This window comes from Canis aureus, chromosome 8 (assembly GCF_053574225.1).
Source record: "Canis aureus isolate CA01 chromosome 8, VMU_Caureus_v.1.0, whole genome shotgun sequence".
Taxonomy (NCBI): domain Eukaryota; kingdom Metazoa; phylum Chordata; class Mammalia; order Carnivora; family Canidae; genus Canis; species Canis aureus.
In genome coordinates, this window is record NC_135618.1 from 76,329,602 (window position 1) to 76,348,243 (window position 18,642).

The window sequence follows — 18,642 nt, forward strand, 5'->3', positions numbered from 1 at the left end:
TGAGAGAATTTTTCTTCCAATGGGGCACTTTAGGCTATCACTGGAATAAGGTAACTAGTATTGCCTCCCTGTCCTAACCTGTTGAAAGCTGGGAGTTAAATTTCATGCTCATTCACAGTAACTGCATTAGTTTAAGGGGCTGTCATATTTTTTTTCTCCCTCTTTGTATGTGGATTTTTATTTTCTATTTCTGTTCTGACAGCCTTTGCAGTTTGTTTCTTCACTTATCATATGATGTCTCGATCACATTTGGAAGCAGGCAGCATATAAATTACAAATGAATAAAATGAAAGTGGCAGGGTCGGGACTCAGGTTTCTTTCTTGGACACAGCTATCAAAATGCATTTTCAGAACAAGAGGCAGGAAACTCGAAGACTTAAGCAAATGTCTCTTTAAAGAGTGGGCCCTTGGAAGCAAGCAGCTGCCATCAGAGAAATCCCTCCTTGGCTCTACTGACAGAGCTTCATGGCTCTCCACCAAAGACTTCCCTCTCAAGGCTCAAAGGCAGGTCAAGCCTCCAGGAGGAAGGTACATAGATAGATAAAAGACTCAGTTGTAAGACTAATTCCCAGCTCAGGAGCAGAGCTGTATATCTGGCACTCCCACTCTTGTTGGATGATGTGGTTCTTTGTGTAGGTTTTATCACCTCCTCTGGAGGAGAGAACTCGGAGCCCTCAGCCTTCTCAGATAAGAGTGGTGAGTCTCTCTTTTTATGACAGTAACGTTTCTACCTCCTTAAAACCCCTCTTGAAAAGCCTTAGAGGGAAGTGTCTCCAAAAAGGCAAGTTAGGGTGTGCCTCTTGGATTTTTAAATCAACCAGCAAAACTAGAGGAGCAAGGGGGGGGGGAGGGAAGGACAGGCATCTTCTCTACAAGAAGATGGACCCATGGGTGGAGGTGGGGAGGGGTCCTTCAGAGCTCATGACACAGGAGCCACCCCTTTCTAGCATGAAATCATGCTCATCACCAGCCTTTTCTGGGCTGCAGTGCACCTCTGCTCTCAGTAAGAAACATGCTGGGCTCACATAGAGCTTTAAAAATATCTCTCCACCCACTGAAGTTTGATTAATCAGGCAAGTTCTCACCCATGTGTCACAGTGGTGGCAGTGATATATATGATAGTGACATGAGGTTGCAGGGAAGGCACAAAGGGTCTCATCTGGTAGAGAGGAGGATTCATAGCATAAACGTTAAAAAGCACGGGTTCTGAAGCCAGGTGACAATCTGCATCCCAGTTCCAACACACACTAGTTAGCAACTTTGGACAAGGTTATTTTACATCTCAATTTCCCACATTTGCAAAAATGGAGTTGATAACAATACCTCCATTGCAGAATTATTGAAAGGATTAAGTGTGTTAATTCATAGAAAGCATTTTGAACAGTTCTAAGCACAGATTACTCTCAATAAACTTCAAGCACTCAATAAACTTCAGCTGTGATGATTATGATGACGGTGACAATGACAATGTTGAAATTTAAAAGATGGGTCCCAGGAGACAGAAGCAACTAGAACAAAGGTAGAGAAGCAGGAGAGATCATGAGGTGGTAAAGAACCATCAGGAAGGAAAGCAGGGAGTCAAAGCAGACAAAAAGAAAGGGTCCAGGGCACATGGGACTTCCTTTGTTACAGAGTTTCACTATGGCTCAAACAGCTGTAGGTTGTGGAGAGTCATCTAAGAATTATAAGCAAAAATGAAATAGTGGGTCAAGTGCTATCTTAGTTGAAAATTACTTTTAACCTGGATCCCTGGGTGGCGCAGCGGTTTGGTGCCTGCCTTTGGCCCAGGGCGTGATCCTGGAGACCCGGGATTGAATCCCACGTCGGGCTCCCAGTGCATGGAGCCTGTTCTTCCCTCTGCCTATGTCTCTGCCTCTCTCTCTCTCTCTCTCTCTGTGTGACTATCATAAATAAAAATAATAATAAAATAAAAAGAAAATTACTTTTAACCAATTCAGGTAAAAAAAAATAAGATAAAATTATTAATAACAGACATCCTGTAACAAAGTAACTGGTATAAAACTAATACTCCCACCATGTACAACCGTACAACTGAACAAAATAAATATAAAGCAACTATTTTCAGGCCATAGACAACAGGTGGCCCATGACTGCAGGTGCAGGGAGAAGGACACTGACCCAGTGAGTCCTGTGGACTATTTCCCAACCACAGCTCATGCTTTAGGGTAGCTGAAGGAACTAGAACCTTGTGGGGTAAGACTGCAGAGAGAAAGCCCCAGGAGTCTGCATGTGGGTTTCCTATGAATACTTAGTGGAAGGCTGGACCTCCCATGTATAAATTGAGATTAAACCGGACTTACCAGGAAGCAGTTACTCTGAGATTGAGAAGAGAAAACAGATACTAGAATTGAAGCAGCCCTAGAAGCAGCCCTAGGAGTCTGAAACACCTCATTAATACCCTAGGCATCCAGCTGAGACACTAGAAGGACCACATCAAAAGAGTTAAGAATACACTCTAAAGGCCTTCTTTAGATCCACATGATCAAAATCTAAAACTAAGCCCTGAGAAGATCTACAAGGAAGATGGAGTAAGGAGGCTGAGTCCCTGCCCAGTTCGAGTGACTTGGAAGATGCTTTGGGATTTCCACAACTCTACCCTAAATGAAGCATAAAACCAAACTGACACAACTTGAAAGCAGTCAGCTAATAATTAAACTATCTATTGGAGCAAAAATCAGCACTCTTCAGAGAAAGATAACAGAACACAGAGTCTCTATATCAGAGCATTCAAAATGTTCAGTGTACAACCAAATATTAACAAGCATACAAAGAAATAAGAAAGTCTTAACATAATCTAAAAAAAAAAGACAATAAAAACCAACCCCAAGATGGCCTAGAGCCTAGATGTTGAATTCAAATACATAAAGACTTTAAAGAGCTGTTATAAATATAGGAAAATATTTCCAAATAATTAAAGAAAAATATTATTTCAATGAGTAAGCAGTTGAGTGTTTCAATAGAAAAATGGAAACTATAAAAAAAGAACCTAATTAAAACTCTAGAACTGAAAAAAATTGGGTGCATGCTTCTGTTTTAATGTGTGTGTGTGTGTGTGTGTGTGTGTGTTGGGAAAAAAAGGAGACAAAGAGAAAGCATATGTTTTAATATTAACAATCAGATGAAGGTATACTGTACTTTTCAAACCTCTATGAATTTAAAATTTTTTTAAAGGTGAAATAAATATTAAAAATATATACTTATATATTTGTGGGCCAAGAAGAAAAAAGTGATAAGCAGTGGGATAACCTAATGGAACTGAACTGATCCATGAGTGATGTTGTAGATGAGGCCTAAGGAGATTTAACTCCTAATGACTATAGTCAGGGGCTGGGGACCTGGCCCAAGACAACAGCAATGTGATCAGAGAAGAAGGAGCAGTTTCAAGAGAAGTCAAGAGAAGTCAAGATCTGCAACACTTTGCCAATTTTATGTGGAGAGTGAGTGGAAAAAAGAGGAAACAAAGATGACTCCCAGATTACTGTTGTAGCTGTCTATACAGGACTATAGGTAGCAGACCTAAAAATTCAGAAGGGAAGCAGGGATTGAAGATATATATCTTGAGGCTATGATCAGCACGTAGATGTTCATGGAGACCACAACAAGAAACAACCGCAGGAGACAAGAGTGTGTAAGCAGTGAGCAGAAGAGGAGGGGCAGACAAGGAACCATAGAAATGACACAGAGGCAGAAAAGAGGTAGGAGGATAATCAGCTAGTGACATGGATGCCAGAGCAGTGACAAACTTCAAAACCAAGTGTGTGAGCAACACTGCCAGATGCTACAGAAAATCCAGAATAAACACTGAGAGTCCACTGGATTATTCGACCAAGGGTCATTGAGAAAACTGAGCTGTGCTGATACACTGAATCTGGGATGATCTAATACAAGTAAACCAACTACTGAAACGGGGCTTCGTGATGGAAGGGTGGTGGGCTGATTCATCTGTTCCCAGAGCTCAAATTAAAATACCCCGAAAAATCTATGTATGAGCATATCACCAGATATAGTCATTTTGAGATGCATACACATGCCAAAGGTTGAGGAGAATTTTCACTATTGGCAATACCAATGGAACTGGAGAGACACAATTTCCCCCCATCCTGGGAACTACAGTGGTGCTTGTGGCAGGAAGACACTAACTCACCACCAACGTTTGCCCCTGCCAGGGACCCAGAGGCTAACTGACCAGGCCATCAGGCAGTCACTCCCTATTTCACAGCAAGTGTTTTCCATGGTGACCTACTCCCCAACCCAATCCAAACCCACCCAGCAGCACCCCTTCTCTAAGCTCATTCAGGGAACACTACTCTCCAGGAGGAGCAACTGGAGCCATGGTTGCTATGTCCCATTCGGGATCATATCAGAGAAAGAGGAGAACTAGGGCGTACCTGGGAACACTGAATGCTGGATGCTAGTTTGGGAACAGGAAGAAGAGCAAGAGAATGGAAAAAAGCAAAGGAGTTACAGAATTCTGTGGCATAGGAAACAAACCCAACAGTAGGGGCAATCAAGATCCCACCTCCACCCAGCAGCCATGGACTAGATGAGTGTCTTCTAGGAACTGGACTCTCCAGCTGGGGCTGATAAGGGGGAAATTATCCCAGGTCCGAGATAAAGCAAAGATAGAACAAAGAAGGCTATAGATTCTCTACAAACCCTGTTTGCTCACAGATTCTGGGCCCACAAAAAATTTTATTGAGTCACAAAGCAGAACAGAAAAAAAGCAAAGGTACCATATGAAAACATCTTCTAACGCAAAATAAAGGTCTTATCAGCTGGAAGACGTGGGGGGAAAGGCTTTTACATATGTGTATGAGCATATATGTCTCTATATACATTATGACAAGAAATAGGAGAGATTTCCACAAACTGTGTCCAAGTTGTTCTCAATAAGACAAAGAGTTGAGAGAAAATAAAGAAATATGGCCCCGGGAAAGCAGGAAGACAGAGCCATGAGGAAAGCACATCTTAAGCTGCTGCAGTGACAAGGATGGGGGGACAATGAGATTATATCCTAATAGCTACAAACTGGAAACAATTCAAACACTCATTGAGAATAGAACAAATAATTAAAGTATGAAATATTTATATATGATGGAATACTATCTATTAATGAAAATGAATCAATTTCAGGTACCCTCCAAAACATGACTGAGTCTCACATATATGTTAAGGAAGAGAGACTGGAAACCAAAGAACAGCTATGGCATGACCCCACTGAGCTGAAGGGAAACACAAACTGGGCTGAAGGGAAACAATGAGAATAAGCCAGGGAGGCACTGGGATGGACCTCAGGGTGCTTCCGGGGGCCAGCAATACTACCATCCTTAACCTGGGTGGTTATTGCATGAGTGTTTGCGTTCAATAATAACTGAATGTGCATTAATACTTTTCTATATTCTATTTTGACCCAAAAAAGGTTTTTGTTCAAGATTTTATTGATTCATGAGAGACACAGAGAGAAAGGCAGAAACACAGGCAGAGGGAGAAGAAGGCTCCCTGCGGGGAACCTGATGTGGGACTCCATCCCAGGACCCTGGGATCATGCCCTGAGCCAAAGACAGATGCTCAACCACTAAGCCAGCCAGGTGCCTCCAAAAAAGTTTTTTTTTTTAAAAGGAACGAGGACTACTGAAATAAAAGTAGGCTTTAAAGAAACTGAAACTTCATCCATAATGAAAATATGCTCTAAAGGCAGAAAAAAAAAAGTTTAAATGACCATAGACCAAGTAAAGTAAATCAATGTAGAATACAAACTCAAGAAAGAATGCAGGGTGCAGAGAACGATGTGAGAAGAGACATATAATGTGGAGGACAAAAAGAGTGAAGATCTAGGATTAGCATGGAAGGCATGAAATGCCCACACTCAGACATTTCACAGTTGCCACGAGGGAATCATGAGGACAGCAGACTCAAACATCACAGACATAACAGAAGGGGGACGATTAGATTATAACCTAACAGCCCCAAACTGGAAACCCAAATATCCATCCTGGATTGAATGAATATAGAAACTGGAGTATATTGACATCCAGTGTATATTCACACCATATATGAATGAAAATGAATGAACTTCAGATGGATACAAAATGAACGATTATGATAGCATCACAAGCTTATTCAATAGAGAGTTTTAAGAAAACAGCTTTTACAAAATTATAATTCTCATGTCTAATAAAATTCCACATAATACAGTCTTAGAAGCACAAGATACTGCTAATAAATGTATATACATACATTCCCTGGATAGGTTGCAAATTCCTTGGAAACAGTTAATAATATTCTTATTTGATTTCCTGCTCCACCCAGAAAGCATTTAGGTAAATATTCCTATAATAAATGAATAAACAGGAATGGACCAATGGATGGAAGGAAGGAAGGAAGGAAGGAAGGAAGGAAGGAAGGAAGGAAGGAAGAAAGGAAGGAAGGAAGGAAGGGTCTTGACCAGTTCATCCTTGCTGAGTTTGTTAGGTGATTTTCAACTCTAATCTGGCCAACTTGATGCAGCTTTGCATAATTTCCTCCTGAGCTTTGTTTAAAAAGAAATAGAAACTTGCCAGAGTAAATGTCAGCTGGAGATGGCCTGCACAGCAAGTGGCTCTTTTCATGCCTGTTCTGGGAGGGTAACCACTCTGAACTGCGAGAGTTTGGCCCTTACACCAAAGGGGCATTCATCCCTGGTGAAAAACCCTAGCCAGGTGGAGGAACCTGTCCCCCCATTGGCGATACCTAAGCGGGGGCTGCAGCCACAGAGAGGTAGGGAGGGGGGCAAAGTGAGGAAGATGGTACCCAGCCAACAGATCACAAAGGATGGTTTGATGTCCACCAGTGTCCAACACATCAACTCCCTGCACATACCATGTGTCTCTGAGGATAAACGAGCAGTAGCAGTACTCTAGGCTCAGCTTGTCCTAAACAGCCAGCAGGCAAAGCCTCAGACACGTGCCTTCCACGAAAATCAACCTGCACTTGGTGTTCAGACTCTGCCTGCTTGCTCTAAACTCAGCACACATCTGCACAGCCCTGCCCAGAGCCCCAAGATGCTCATCATAAAGCATGAGCAGTCATAACTCAGGGTTCACCTGTGGCCAAAAGTAAATAAGTAGAAGGAATCTTCCATCAGAAAATAAATGGCCCTTCTCCAAGCTGTGAGCCTGGATTATCCTCCTGAAGGACAAACACGGTGTCTTCAGCAGCCAGCCTCGGGCCTCAGGCCCTAAAGCCTGGCTGGACTCCACCGGTGACCCCGCAGGGCCCCCACCACTAGGCCCACCCACCTAGCCTTGCAGGCTGCTAGAATCTCTCCAGCTTGGGCACCTGGGTGGCTCAGTCAGGTAAGCACCTGCCTTTGACTCAGGTCATGATCCCAGGATGCTGGGATCGAGTCCCACATTCGGCTCCCTGCTCAGTGGGGAGTCTACTTCTCCTTCTCCCCCTGCCTGCTGCTCCCCCTGCTTGTGATCTCTGTCAGATAAATAAATAAAATCTTAAAAAAAAAAAAAGAAAAGAATCTCTCCCCACTCTTCTCGCCTGCTGAGAAGGCGCCTTTCAGCCCGTGCACTGCCTCAGCTGCTTGCCCAAAGACGGGAAGGTGGTTGTGCCAGCCACCCCAGGGGGCCACAAACTCCAGCCCACTGTCCTCTTGAAAGGCTGTGCACCCTGGCCATGGCCCAGATTTAACAGAGAAAAAAGCCGATGATGCTCTGAGGAGATACCATCTCTTGATTATTCATGACAAAGCTGAGAGGGAGGAGGAAGGGAAAGGGGAAGGCAGGGTCTGTGAAAGCCACAGGTGATCTCCAGAATTCCTTTATGAGTAACGTCAGCCCCTTTAAGAGTTGCCCCAAATGAGGGACTTTCTGCCCTGTGTTCCCGGCCTCCACTCAGTGAGGCCTTCAGTCCCTCCTGCTGAGGGCTGAGCCCAGGGACCTACTCACCTGAACACCAGTGCAAACCCACCCCCCATCAAGGCCCCATGCTTCCCTAATCTCTACTGGGAGTGGCCTCGCCAGGTGCCAGGAGGCCCAGCCACTAAACACCCTGGCCAGGCTTTGGCCTCCTTTCTGGTCACCTCCCTTTGGGGGCCGTCAGGGGCTCTAACTGCCTGTTTCTGCGCCCCCCGTCTGAAGATCCTTGGCCATCTGGAGGCCAGGTGCTCCAGGGTCCTGCTCTCCTGTCCTGCCACCAGCCCCTGTGCAGACTGCAGTGAGCTCACTGCACCCCTGCTTCCTGCAACACCCCACCCCTCACCTCCCCACGGACCCAGCCCAGCCTCAGCTGCTTTACCACCTGCCAGTTCTCTAGCTAAGCAAGCAATCAAACTGCACAAGAGCAGGAAAAGCTATCCGGTGACCCCATCCTCCACTTTCCTCCACTCCTGCCAGCTCAGGAGCAAGTGTGGCTTTGTTGGCTCAGAGCTGAATTTCCCCACCTTCTTCATGTGAGTAACGACCGTGAGGCTTCCATCTGTGCACACAGACAGCACACTGGTCAGACCATTTCACTTAAAAGCAAATATATGGGGCATCTCGGGTAATTGTGACTTCTCTGTTTTAGAAAGCAAATTTTGACTTCATGCTTTAAAATGGTGTTACAAGGAACATGGCATCCCAAAACACTAGGGAAAATGGATTCTGGCTCGGCCTCAGCAGGTGCAGCACCCAGGCAAACAAACAGCTGGCTGAATCAACCTAATTCTCGGTTCTAGAAGAAATAAACTCCTTCTTCCTTGGTTTAATGTTGTTGTTTAATCAGGGAGCTAGTTGACCAGTGGAGATACAACAGGGCACTGTCCCAGGATGAATACAGTCATGGTGTGCCCAGGCTTGTTCTCCTCCCTGAGCCTGCCCCGGACACCAGGGCTACACTGTGCTACAAAGGAACAGAAGCAATTAAAATAATTGCTGTCTGTTCCCACCTAGACACGGCTTCCAGATGATTCTGATCTGGGCCGGATTCAAAGCACCGTGGCCCCAAGTCAAGAGCAGGGCTTTCCAGCCATCACCTCCCGGACAGCTGGGCCCCACATAAATGCCAATATGGAAATATGGCAAGGCCACTGGTGGGAAAGACTCCATAAACTGGAAAAGATATTTTGGTAGTTACAAGCTATCCCCTCAGTCAGCAGACACAGAAACCAGAACATTCACTGTAGATTTTTTTAGGCCACAAAGTGGGTTCCCTACAAAGAAGCCATTCGTGCAGAAACTACCTCTGAGCTCTTTCCCATCACAGCACGGTTAGACCTGGCCGCACGACTGGCGGCCAGAGCCTGGCGCGCTCACCTCAGATGCACAATAGCCTCCAGTGCCCCCCATGGGCAGCCAAGCTCCCAGACAGGGCGGGCTCCTTACCGTCCAGCTCCTCCACGGAGATGTTAGCAAGCTGCTCGCTGTCGCTGCCAGCAGACAGAGATCGGTTGAGGTAATTCCCCTTGTACAACAGGCCGGCAGTCACATGGTGGAAAGGCATCTTCCCCCTGTTCACAAGAGAAGCAGGAGCGGGGAGAGAAAGGTGTCATTATTCATTCCCTTTCTTTCCTGAAAGGGCCACCTTGGTTTTCAGATGGCCAGTGTCATTTTTCAAATAACAGTCACATTTCTAGAGGGAAGGTCAGCAAATGCCAGGGTCCCCATGGGGACCTGATCACTCCCCAAATGATCTCCAGATCTATCACTTTCTTCACTTTACACCTTACTTCATTTTACCAATTTAATCACGAATCTGGCAGACTGTGGGCCACCATGGCATCAACAAATCCTGTCCCTACAAACAGGAATGCCTCTCCACTCCTTTCCTTGGCCTGATAAACTCTTTCTCAGTACTCCTCAGGACTCATAAGGAACATATGTCCCAGAAGCACTGGGCTCCCCAGGGACTGGGTGTCTTCACTGTGACCGTGTGGAGATCCACGGGTTTCACTTGTCCCCGGTAAAACAGATGATCCACTCACACAGCACTTGAACCAGGTGGGAAAGAGCAGGCCCTAAATAAATACACACAACCTTCTGTGCCTTGAAGAAGCAGCCCCCCAAGGCTGACTGGGATGCAGACACCTGTTGGCCAAAGCAGCTTCGGAACACAGCCCTCTGAGACGCCACTCACACCACCTGCCCTGGTGTAACATTGAATGGCACCTCAGGTGCCCCCGAACAAAGCAGCTCCGGGCAATTGCACATCCCCTGGGCCTAGACCAACAGACCGTCTAGTCAAAGCTTCTCTGCCCAGATGCCAACCCTGGAACTTAGGAGTTCCCACCAGTGTGGTGCAGGCTAAGGAGGGAGGGAGGAAAGAGAACTGGTAAGGAGATGGAAAGTGCAAGCACTGAAGAGCTAAAGTCAAGGCAGATAGGACGGTGGGCTCCTCTGCAGCAGAGAGAACATGACTGTTACACTGAGTGAGCTGCTGGGCATGTCAGGAACCGTGTTCTGCTTCCCCCATCTGGAAAGGGGGCTACAAGGACTGATAGAACTTTGGGTGGGATTAGGGAATAGGTGGGAAGTACGGGGAGTCAATTCTAGGCTGTGGGTAAAGGACATCTGTTTACAGACCTCCAGGAATGTGAACCAGGCAGCAGTAGAAGGGGTAATCTCCCCATCATTGAGAGTATTCAAGCAGAGACAAGGGCCTCCCTGCCAGGGTCCTGTGGGAGAGAAATAATCCCTGAGCTCCCTCCCCAATCCTCATTCCCACGTGTACAGTCCCATTTCTTTACTGAAGTTTGCATCTGTACAATCAGTGGGGGCAGCCCAAGTGGCTCCTCCAGGCACTGTGGAGTGACAAGGTGTAAATTACAGGTCTCTGAGGAGGACCACGCAGGACACCCAAACCTTGGTGTCCCTCAATCCACATTCATGACAACAACTGTCCTAATCATGGGACATTGGAGCCAGGGGGCGGGGGCTCCTGCCTTCTTTTCCCTGGGACACCTCTGAGCAACAAGCCTGCAGGACATGCCACGTGCCCCCTCTCTAGTCTGGAGCATACAGCAGTGCGTCCCTATCGGGGCAGAGAGTCGCTGCCTCATGAACCAAGCAACGAGACTCCTAAAGTTATGGGGCTCAGTCCAGAACACAAGGCCAGTTAGTCGAGCAATCAGTTCTAGAACACAAGCCTCCTGAGTGCTGTTCGACTAAGCAGCCTCAGCTAAGCACCAGACATCTTCACCGGATGTCAAACTCTCATTTCAAACTCAAGATGTCTAAAAATGAATTAATTATCTTCCTAAAAAATAGGCCGCACTTCCTGATTTCTCTATTTCTATCAAAGGTACTTTTCAGTCATCACAACAACTAGGACATCTCCACAAATGTTCTGGGCCCCCAAACGGACACATGGCCGAGGCCAGAGCCAGCCATCAGGCTCCAAGCCACCCTCACCCCTGCCCGGCCAGCAAAACAACATCCACGGCCCCTCACCCACAGCAGGATGCTAGTTCCAAATGTGTCTGCACTGGCCAATTACAGGGGGGATATCTTCAGCTGATTATAAGCCAGACTTACCCCTCCCACCCAAATCTATCTTGACACATAGAGTAGAATCCAAGAATCCTCCTCTGGACAAACACTTCAATTACCATCTCCTCTGTTCACCAACTTAATTTTCAGACCAAACATGTTTAAAAGTGAGACTCAGGTGTATGAATCAGGACCACTCTCACTTTTCCTAGGGCTGATCCTGATTTTGGGGGGCCATGTACTGTACTTACTTCAAAACACTGGCTAATGCTTCCTGTGTGGCTTCAGCTCCCCTCCCAGCAGTGGCCACAGGACACTGTCAGCCTCGTCAGCTGTCCTTTTAAAAGTTTAAGTCATATAAACATGGGAAGACACAGATTTCACTACCTGGAGAGGGCACCCCTCCCCCCGAGGTCAGGACATGTGCAGAGAGCATCCTCTTCCCTTGTCACTGCTCATCACTCTAGTTTCCCCACATTTCATAAACAGCTCCCCATTATCCATCCTTCTCTTGGTTGTCTGAAGCTCCGGAGGTGCCACACAAATTTTTACAACCACAGTAACAAGGTTACATTCCGTGGAACATCTCCAAGCCACAACCTAGGTCAGCCACAGAATCAATGTCAAGTACTTCACAGAGAAAACTGGCCACAACTGAATCCTCCCCTGATATACTAACATAATTTGCTTCTAGAAAAGGCAGCTGACAAAATTAGGTACACATTCAGTGCATTCGGCTTGCACTCAAAATGCTCCACATCTAGTGGGAAAGGAAAGGTGCAAAGCACACGTACAGATAAATGAAGTATGTTCAAGAAAGGGAAGAACAGTATCCCAAGTAAGGTAAAAACAGCCGCCACAATTAAGGGCTAAATTTCACTCCAAGCCACCCGGGAAACCCAAGCTTTAAGATTCTCTCTTTGGCTAAGGAAAGGAAACACACAAGTTCATCAGCAAAGACAAATATGATCCTGCCCTGAAAATTCAAGATAGATCCTTCTAGGGAAGACAAAGAACAAAAATATTTTTCTTCAATGGCAATTTTATTCATTGAGAGATATTATTTATGTGACTGCTTAGCATGTGAACATGTTTGTGGGGTTTTTTTTTCTTTGTTTTTTCTGCAAGGCAGTGCAGTTTCATGGTAAAGAACCAGAACTTTCAGGTCAAAACTGATATTACACTGGAATTCTATCTATTATCCTTATTAGCCATGTAGGTAAGTTCCTTAACCTCTGTCCGCAACACTTTTCTCCTTTTCAAAAATTCTGATACACACTGAATAGCATTTTTGTAAATATGAAATAAGATAAAGTATAGAAAGCACTCGATTTAACGCTAGGCATTCTCTCAATAATACCATCAGTGATTATTTGCTAAACGTTATATGAAGCAAGAAAGATGCAGGGCAAAGAGACCATGGATTCATTAGGTTGAAGAAAAAACACATTGGGTTACTTTTTTAAGATTTTATTTATTTCTTTGACAGAGAGAGAGAGACAGAGAGAGAGAGAGAGCATGAGCCGGGGTACAAGCACAGGGAGAGGAAGAAAGAGTCTGAGCAGAGAACCCAATGCTGGGCTTGATTCCAGGACCCTGAGATCATAACCTGAGCCAAAGGCAGATGTTTAACCAAGTGAGCCACCCAGGCATCCCTAAATACACTGGGTTATTAGGAAGAGGTCAGTAAGGGCCTGGCAAAGGGTCAGCTTCGAGAGGAGTTGGCTGGCATCATGCACCCCGGTGGTGAGTGACCTGGTGTCTGAGCAGTAGAACACCAGGAGGTCCCAGTGCCACGTGCTGTCAGCAAGCAGCTGGCTCTATCAGGAGGAAGGAGCTATTTGAATGGAAAGCACCAGAACTTTAGAGGAGTCTGTTTCCTGGTCACCCGGGAGAGTGCCTTCATGGTCACCTCAAGGACACGGTAGCAGGACGCTGAAACAAAAGGGGTGGGGGAGGGGTGGATGAAACAAGTGAAGGTGATTAAGAGTACACTTATCTTTTTTTATTTTAATTTTTTTAGAGAGAGAGCGTAAGGCAGGTGGGGGTGGTGATGGAAGGGGCAGAGACAGAAGAGAGAGACTCTTAAGCAGACTCCATGCTGAGCACAGAGGTCTACTTGGGGCTCGATCTCAAGACTATGAGATCATGACCTGAGCCAAAATCAAGAGTCAGACACTCAACCGACTGAGCCACCCAGGCACCCCAAGAGTCCACTTACCCTAATGAGCACTGAGTAATGTGGAGAACTGTTGAATCACTATATTGTACACCGGAAATGAACATAACACTATATGTTAACTATGTCAGAAATAACACTTAATATAATAGACAAACCAGTAACAAATGAAAGGGTGGTTCCTGTTTTTAGGGTCAGGGAACTGGCATGTTTCCTGGCAGGGTAATAAACAGAAGAGCCCCACTCACATTTACTTGAGATGATGCCCTTCTGAGATGGTTAATTTTATGTGTCAAACCTGAATGGGCCACAGGAGGCTCACGTGATTTGCTTACACATGACTCTGGGCGTGTCTGAGAGTCTTTCTGAATGAGATTAACCTCTGAGTCAGTAGACGAGGAAAGCAGAGTGCCCCCCTCAAGCTGGGTGGGCCTCATCCAATCTGCTGGAGGCCTGAATAGCACGAAACAAGCAGAGGGACAATTTCTTCCCTCCGCCTAACTGCTAAGCTGAGACACCATCGTCTCCTGCCTTTGGATGCAGACACGGACTGGTGCTTACACCACTGGCTCTCCTGGGTCGCCGGCTTGCCAATGGCAGATCCTGGGACCTCTCAGCCTCCATAACAGTGTGAGCCAATTCCTTATACCAAATCTCTATCTATATATCCTATTGCTTATGTTTCTCTGGAGAACCCAGACTAACATACCTTACTTTTTTTTTTTTTTTTCTACAAGATCAACGATTCAGGCATACTGCTGTAGGCTGATATTATTATTCAGGACAAATACTTGTCCCAAAATGTAATTCTGCAGGGCCTTTCAAAGCAGTGCTCCTCAAAGTGTGGTCTGTGGACCACTGCCAGCTGAACACTGCTTATTGCTGGTCTACAGTGAGATAAGGACAGGATTTGAAAGAAAGCATAGAAATTTTTATAGCAGTTTACAACTTTGTCCCAACATCTAAGCATGTGACCAGTTGACTTCATGTGTGAACTAATCCTTCCCCACAAATTGTTTGAGAGGCACTGCCCTAAAGTAGTTTCTGTAGGTCACACACATTTCTGGTAATGGACCACAGAGAGACGGGGGAAAGAAATCTAGAGAAATGCATTTTAACTTGGGTCTGAAACTTTTTCAAGTAACTTAGAGTTTTTTTAAGTCTTCAATGGACTTTGGAAAGGAGGTACAAGACATCAGTAGAAGAGTGCACTCTCTGCAGGAGCCTGGGGTGTGCATGGAATCTACTGCAGATTTCACAGAGGCTCCTGTCCCCCAATTACCAGACATACAAGGGGCAATGTTGACCTTCCGTTCTAAAAGTTAGAGAGCCCAGCCAGCCCTGACAAGGTCTTTGCCAAATTCCTCTAAAAATACCCATGAAGACATGAAAACAATGATACTCCCAATAGCACCAATGCTAGGTTGTGGATAAAGCTTCCACTATGTCAGCATAGTCAGGAACAGAATGACAATCAGTGGCACACCCACATTTTGAATTGAGAGAGTAAATAGCAAAGTCAGATGGTAAATGGATAAGAAAAGATTTTTATCTACCCCAATTCTCTCCTAGTCCAGGGACTCAGCAATGGCCAACCATAACATCAGGCAACCCTTCAGTCTATGTGGGAAGTTCTTTTTAAAAGGAGCCAGGGTCAGGACTTCTGGGCGGCTCAGTGGTTGAGCATCTGCCTTTGGCTCAGGTCATGATCCCAGGGTCCCGGGATCGAGTCCCACATCTGGCTCCCTGCATGGAGCCTGCTTCTCCCTCGGCCTGTATCTCTTGCCTCCCTCTCTGTGTCTCTCATGAATAAATAAAATCTTAAAAATAAAAATAAAAGCAGCCAGGATCAAATCCCCACTGCCCTTAGCACCTCTTCCTCCAGGTACTCAGGTCACCCTTCCCAATATGCAAGGGGCTAGAAATGGAAGGGTTTTGGCCTTGCACGTGGAGATGTGAAATCTGCTGCTGGCACGGGTATCAGTAAGAAGGACCCTTGGAGCAAAGACCTACAGGATTACGGCTTTTTGTGTCTTACTTTTGACTAAGAAAGAACTGCAGAATATCTTAAACACCCCAGAAATGTGTGTCTCCTCGTCATGGTCCAAGAGCTAAGTGATGGGGAGACAACAGAAGCCCATCCTACTCCAGCAAAGACGCGCTCCATGAATGCCAGCCAGACACCCAGCATTTGACTAAAGCACTTAAAAAACAATCGTGTTCCCTGGTGAAGATCCTGCAGGGGCATGCCAACTGGCAAACAGAGTTTGGATTAGAGCTCAAATCAGACAGGAATGAGTAAGCAGAAAAACACCAACGTGGGGGTCTGCATAAAAAAGTTCTGCATCATTAGAGGAGGAAGCACTTTCACAAAGATGCAGAGCAAAAAACATACTGTCAACAGTGCTATGATACAAGAAAGAAGACAATTTTGCAGTTTCTGGCTATGTCCTTACAAACAGGAAAGCAGGGTGTGTATGAAATAAGAATGCAAATTCATAAGGAAATATCACAGTAAAGGGAGGAGATAACACATGAAAAGTAAAAGACAATATGCTGAGAGGCAACCCTTCCGAAGCCAAGAAGAAACCCCAAAAATAAAAGAATGAAAATCTACATTAATGGCAATAAAGAGTATTTCAAACAAAGAGAAAATTCAGCAAATAATACAATGCATGCATGGACCTACCACTTAGGTTAAATACAGGCTAATATTTTACCTTATTTGGTACAGATTTTTTTTAACAGAAATATTACATTGATGCCCTGCCCACTTATTCTATTCCTCCACCTCCTTCCCTCCACCGAAATGCATCCTTCCCATCCATGTTTTAAATTTTCCTACATTTGGGAGCATCTCTATAGAATATATTATAGTATTGCCGTATATATCTTTAAATTTACATAAATAATATCACACCACGCATATGCTTTTACAATTTGCACATTTCACTCTATACTAAATTTCAGGGATTTATCCAAATCCATACACATAACACCTAATGTATTTTTAACTGCTCCATAGTTTTCCACAGTATAAATATATTGTAATTTATTTACTCTTTATGCAACTGACATTAAAGTATGCTGTAATGGGTGTGTTTGTTGGCTCAAAGGAGGTGCAACTCTTGATCTCAGCATCAAATTCAAGTCCTACATTGGGTTTAGAGATTACCTTAAGAAATAAAACTTACAAAAAAAAAAAAAAGTACACAGGGCACCTGGTTGGTGCAGTCAGTTAAGCATGGGACTCTTGGTTTCACTCAGTTCGTGATCTCAGGGTCCTGAGATTGAGCCCGGGTCAGACTCCACACTCAGAGTAGAGTCTGCTTGAGATCCTCTTTTCCTCTCCCTCTACTCATCTCCCCTCTCTAAAATAAATAAATCTTCTTTACTTTTTTTAAGATGTTATTTATTTATTTGAGAGTGAGAGAGAGCACAAGCAGGGGGAGTGACAGAGGGAGAGGGAGAAGCAGGACCCCTGGGATCACGACCTGAACCAAAGGCAGACACTTAACCAACTGAGTCACCCAGGTACACGTAAATAAATCTTTTTTTAAGAGTGTGCTACAACGAATACCCTCATATGTGTCTCTTTGTTTATATTTGCAGGCATTTCTTATAGCCTATATACCTAAATAAAATATTACACAATCTTGCCAAGTTGCTCTCCAAAATGGTTGAGTTAGTTTTCCATTGCTGCGAAACAAACTACCCCTGAAATTAGTGGCTTAGAACAACAAATACGTATTATCTCACATGTTCTGTGGGGCAGGAATCAGAAGTTGCTTGGCTGGGAGGTTCTGGCTCAGGAGATCTTGAGTTTGCAGTCAAGATACTGACCAGAGCTACCACCAGCAGAAGGTGTGACTGAGTCTAAAGGATCTACTTCCAAGATGATTTACCCATAGGGCTATTCACGAAAGGCCTCACTTCCTTGTGGTCCCTGCCACAGGGCTGCTCAAGTGTTCTTATGACATCATAGCTGGCCTCTCCCAGACAAGTGATCCAAGAGACATGAGGGAGATTTTAGGACTCAGTCTTGGAAATTACATGCCATCACATTCACCACTTTGAATTCATTAGAAGCAAGTGGCTAAGTACAACCCACACTCATGGGGGAGGAAGTAGTCTCCACCTTTTGAAAGACAAAGTATCAAAAAATTTATGGATATATTTTAAAACCATCCTCATGGTCGTGGCAATTTAGTGACCAATGGTTTGTCAAGGAGCGTGTTTGTTTTGGTATTATCAGACTGTTTCATTTTTCTTAACTGGATTGCCTTGATTGCCAATGTAGGCATCTTTTTATGACTTTTGAGCATTCTGGGCTTCTCTTCTGTAAACCTGCTTTTCATCTTCATCTCTTGAGTGGCTTATCATCTTTGGATTGCCTTGTTCTTCCATGTTATTATTGTCCAATAGTTCAGGTCAACCTTACTTTCAAGCCCCCCAGTTATTAGTCACTGTTGATGCTGTTATTGTGCCAGCTTCTAGCCAAGGCTTTTCTAGACTCTTCCACAAGTTCACCAATTGCTCTTCTCATTGTTGCTTCTTGCAGGGCACTCTTTCCTCTGAGTTCAATTCCCTTCTTAGTAAAGGGAATTTAGCGATTCTTTCATCGAGGAACTGTACATGGAAAACTTTTAAGTCTTTGTCTAAAAGAACTTTATTTCAATCTCATTTTAATTATAATTCAACTAGGTAGAGAATTATAAATTACTTGTTAGCTTAGAACTTTGAAGATCATCTGTTGCTGATGAGATATCTACTTGCTCTTCACCTGCTAATACTCAATCTGGACAATTCTAAGTTTACGTTTCCAGATATAGACTCTCTCCCAATCTCTATATTCTCTTCTGTAAGCATTTATTAGATGTATGTTGGACCTCTTTATTCAAGTTTGGTACTCTTGATCAGCTCATCCAACATCCATTCATATTCTATGTGACTGAAGAAGCTAAAAAGCTAGTAAATGTATTTTCC

The 18,642-nt window shown here is 44.7% G+C and overlaps 1 protein-coding gene across 14 annotated transcripts in view; it reads right to left on the minus strand.

Moving 5' to 3' along the window:
• The window catches only part of CALN1 (calneuron 1), a 526,620-nt gene that overhangs the window by 363,520 nt on the left and 144,458 nt on the right, over positions 1–18,642 (minus strand). For 13 of the 14 annotated variants that reach the window (XM_077908317.1, XM_077908316.1, XM_077908324.1 and 10 more), the window contains one exon: positions 9,375–9,499. In XM_077908317.1, the coding sequence (XP_077764443.1) occupies positions 9,375–9,499 (125 nt within the window). Of the gene's footprint in view, positions 1–9,374; positions 9,500–17,415; positions 17,557–18,642 lie in introns of those variants that run through there. The other variant, XM_077908320.1, reaches the window with a different exon arrangement.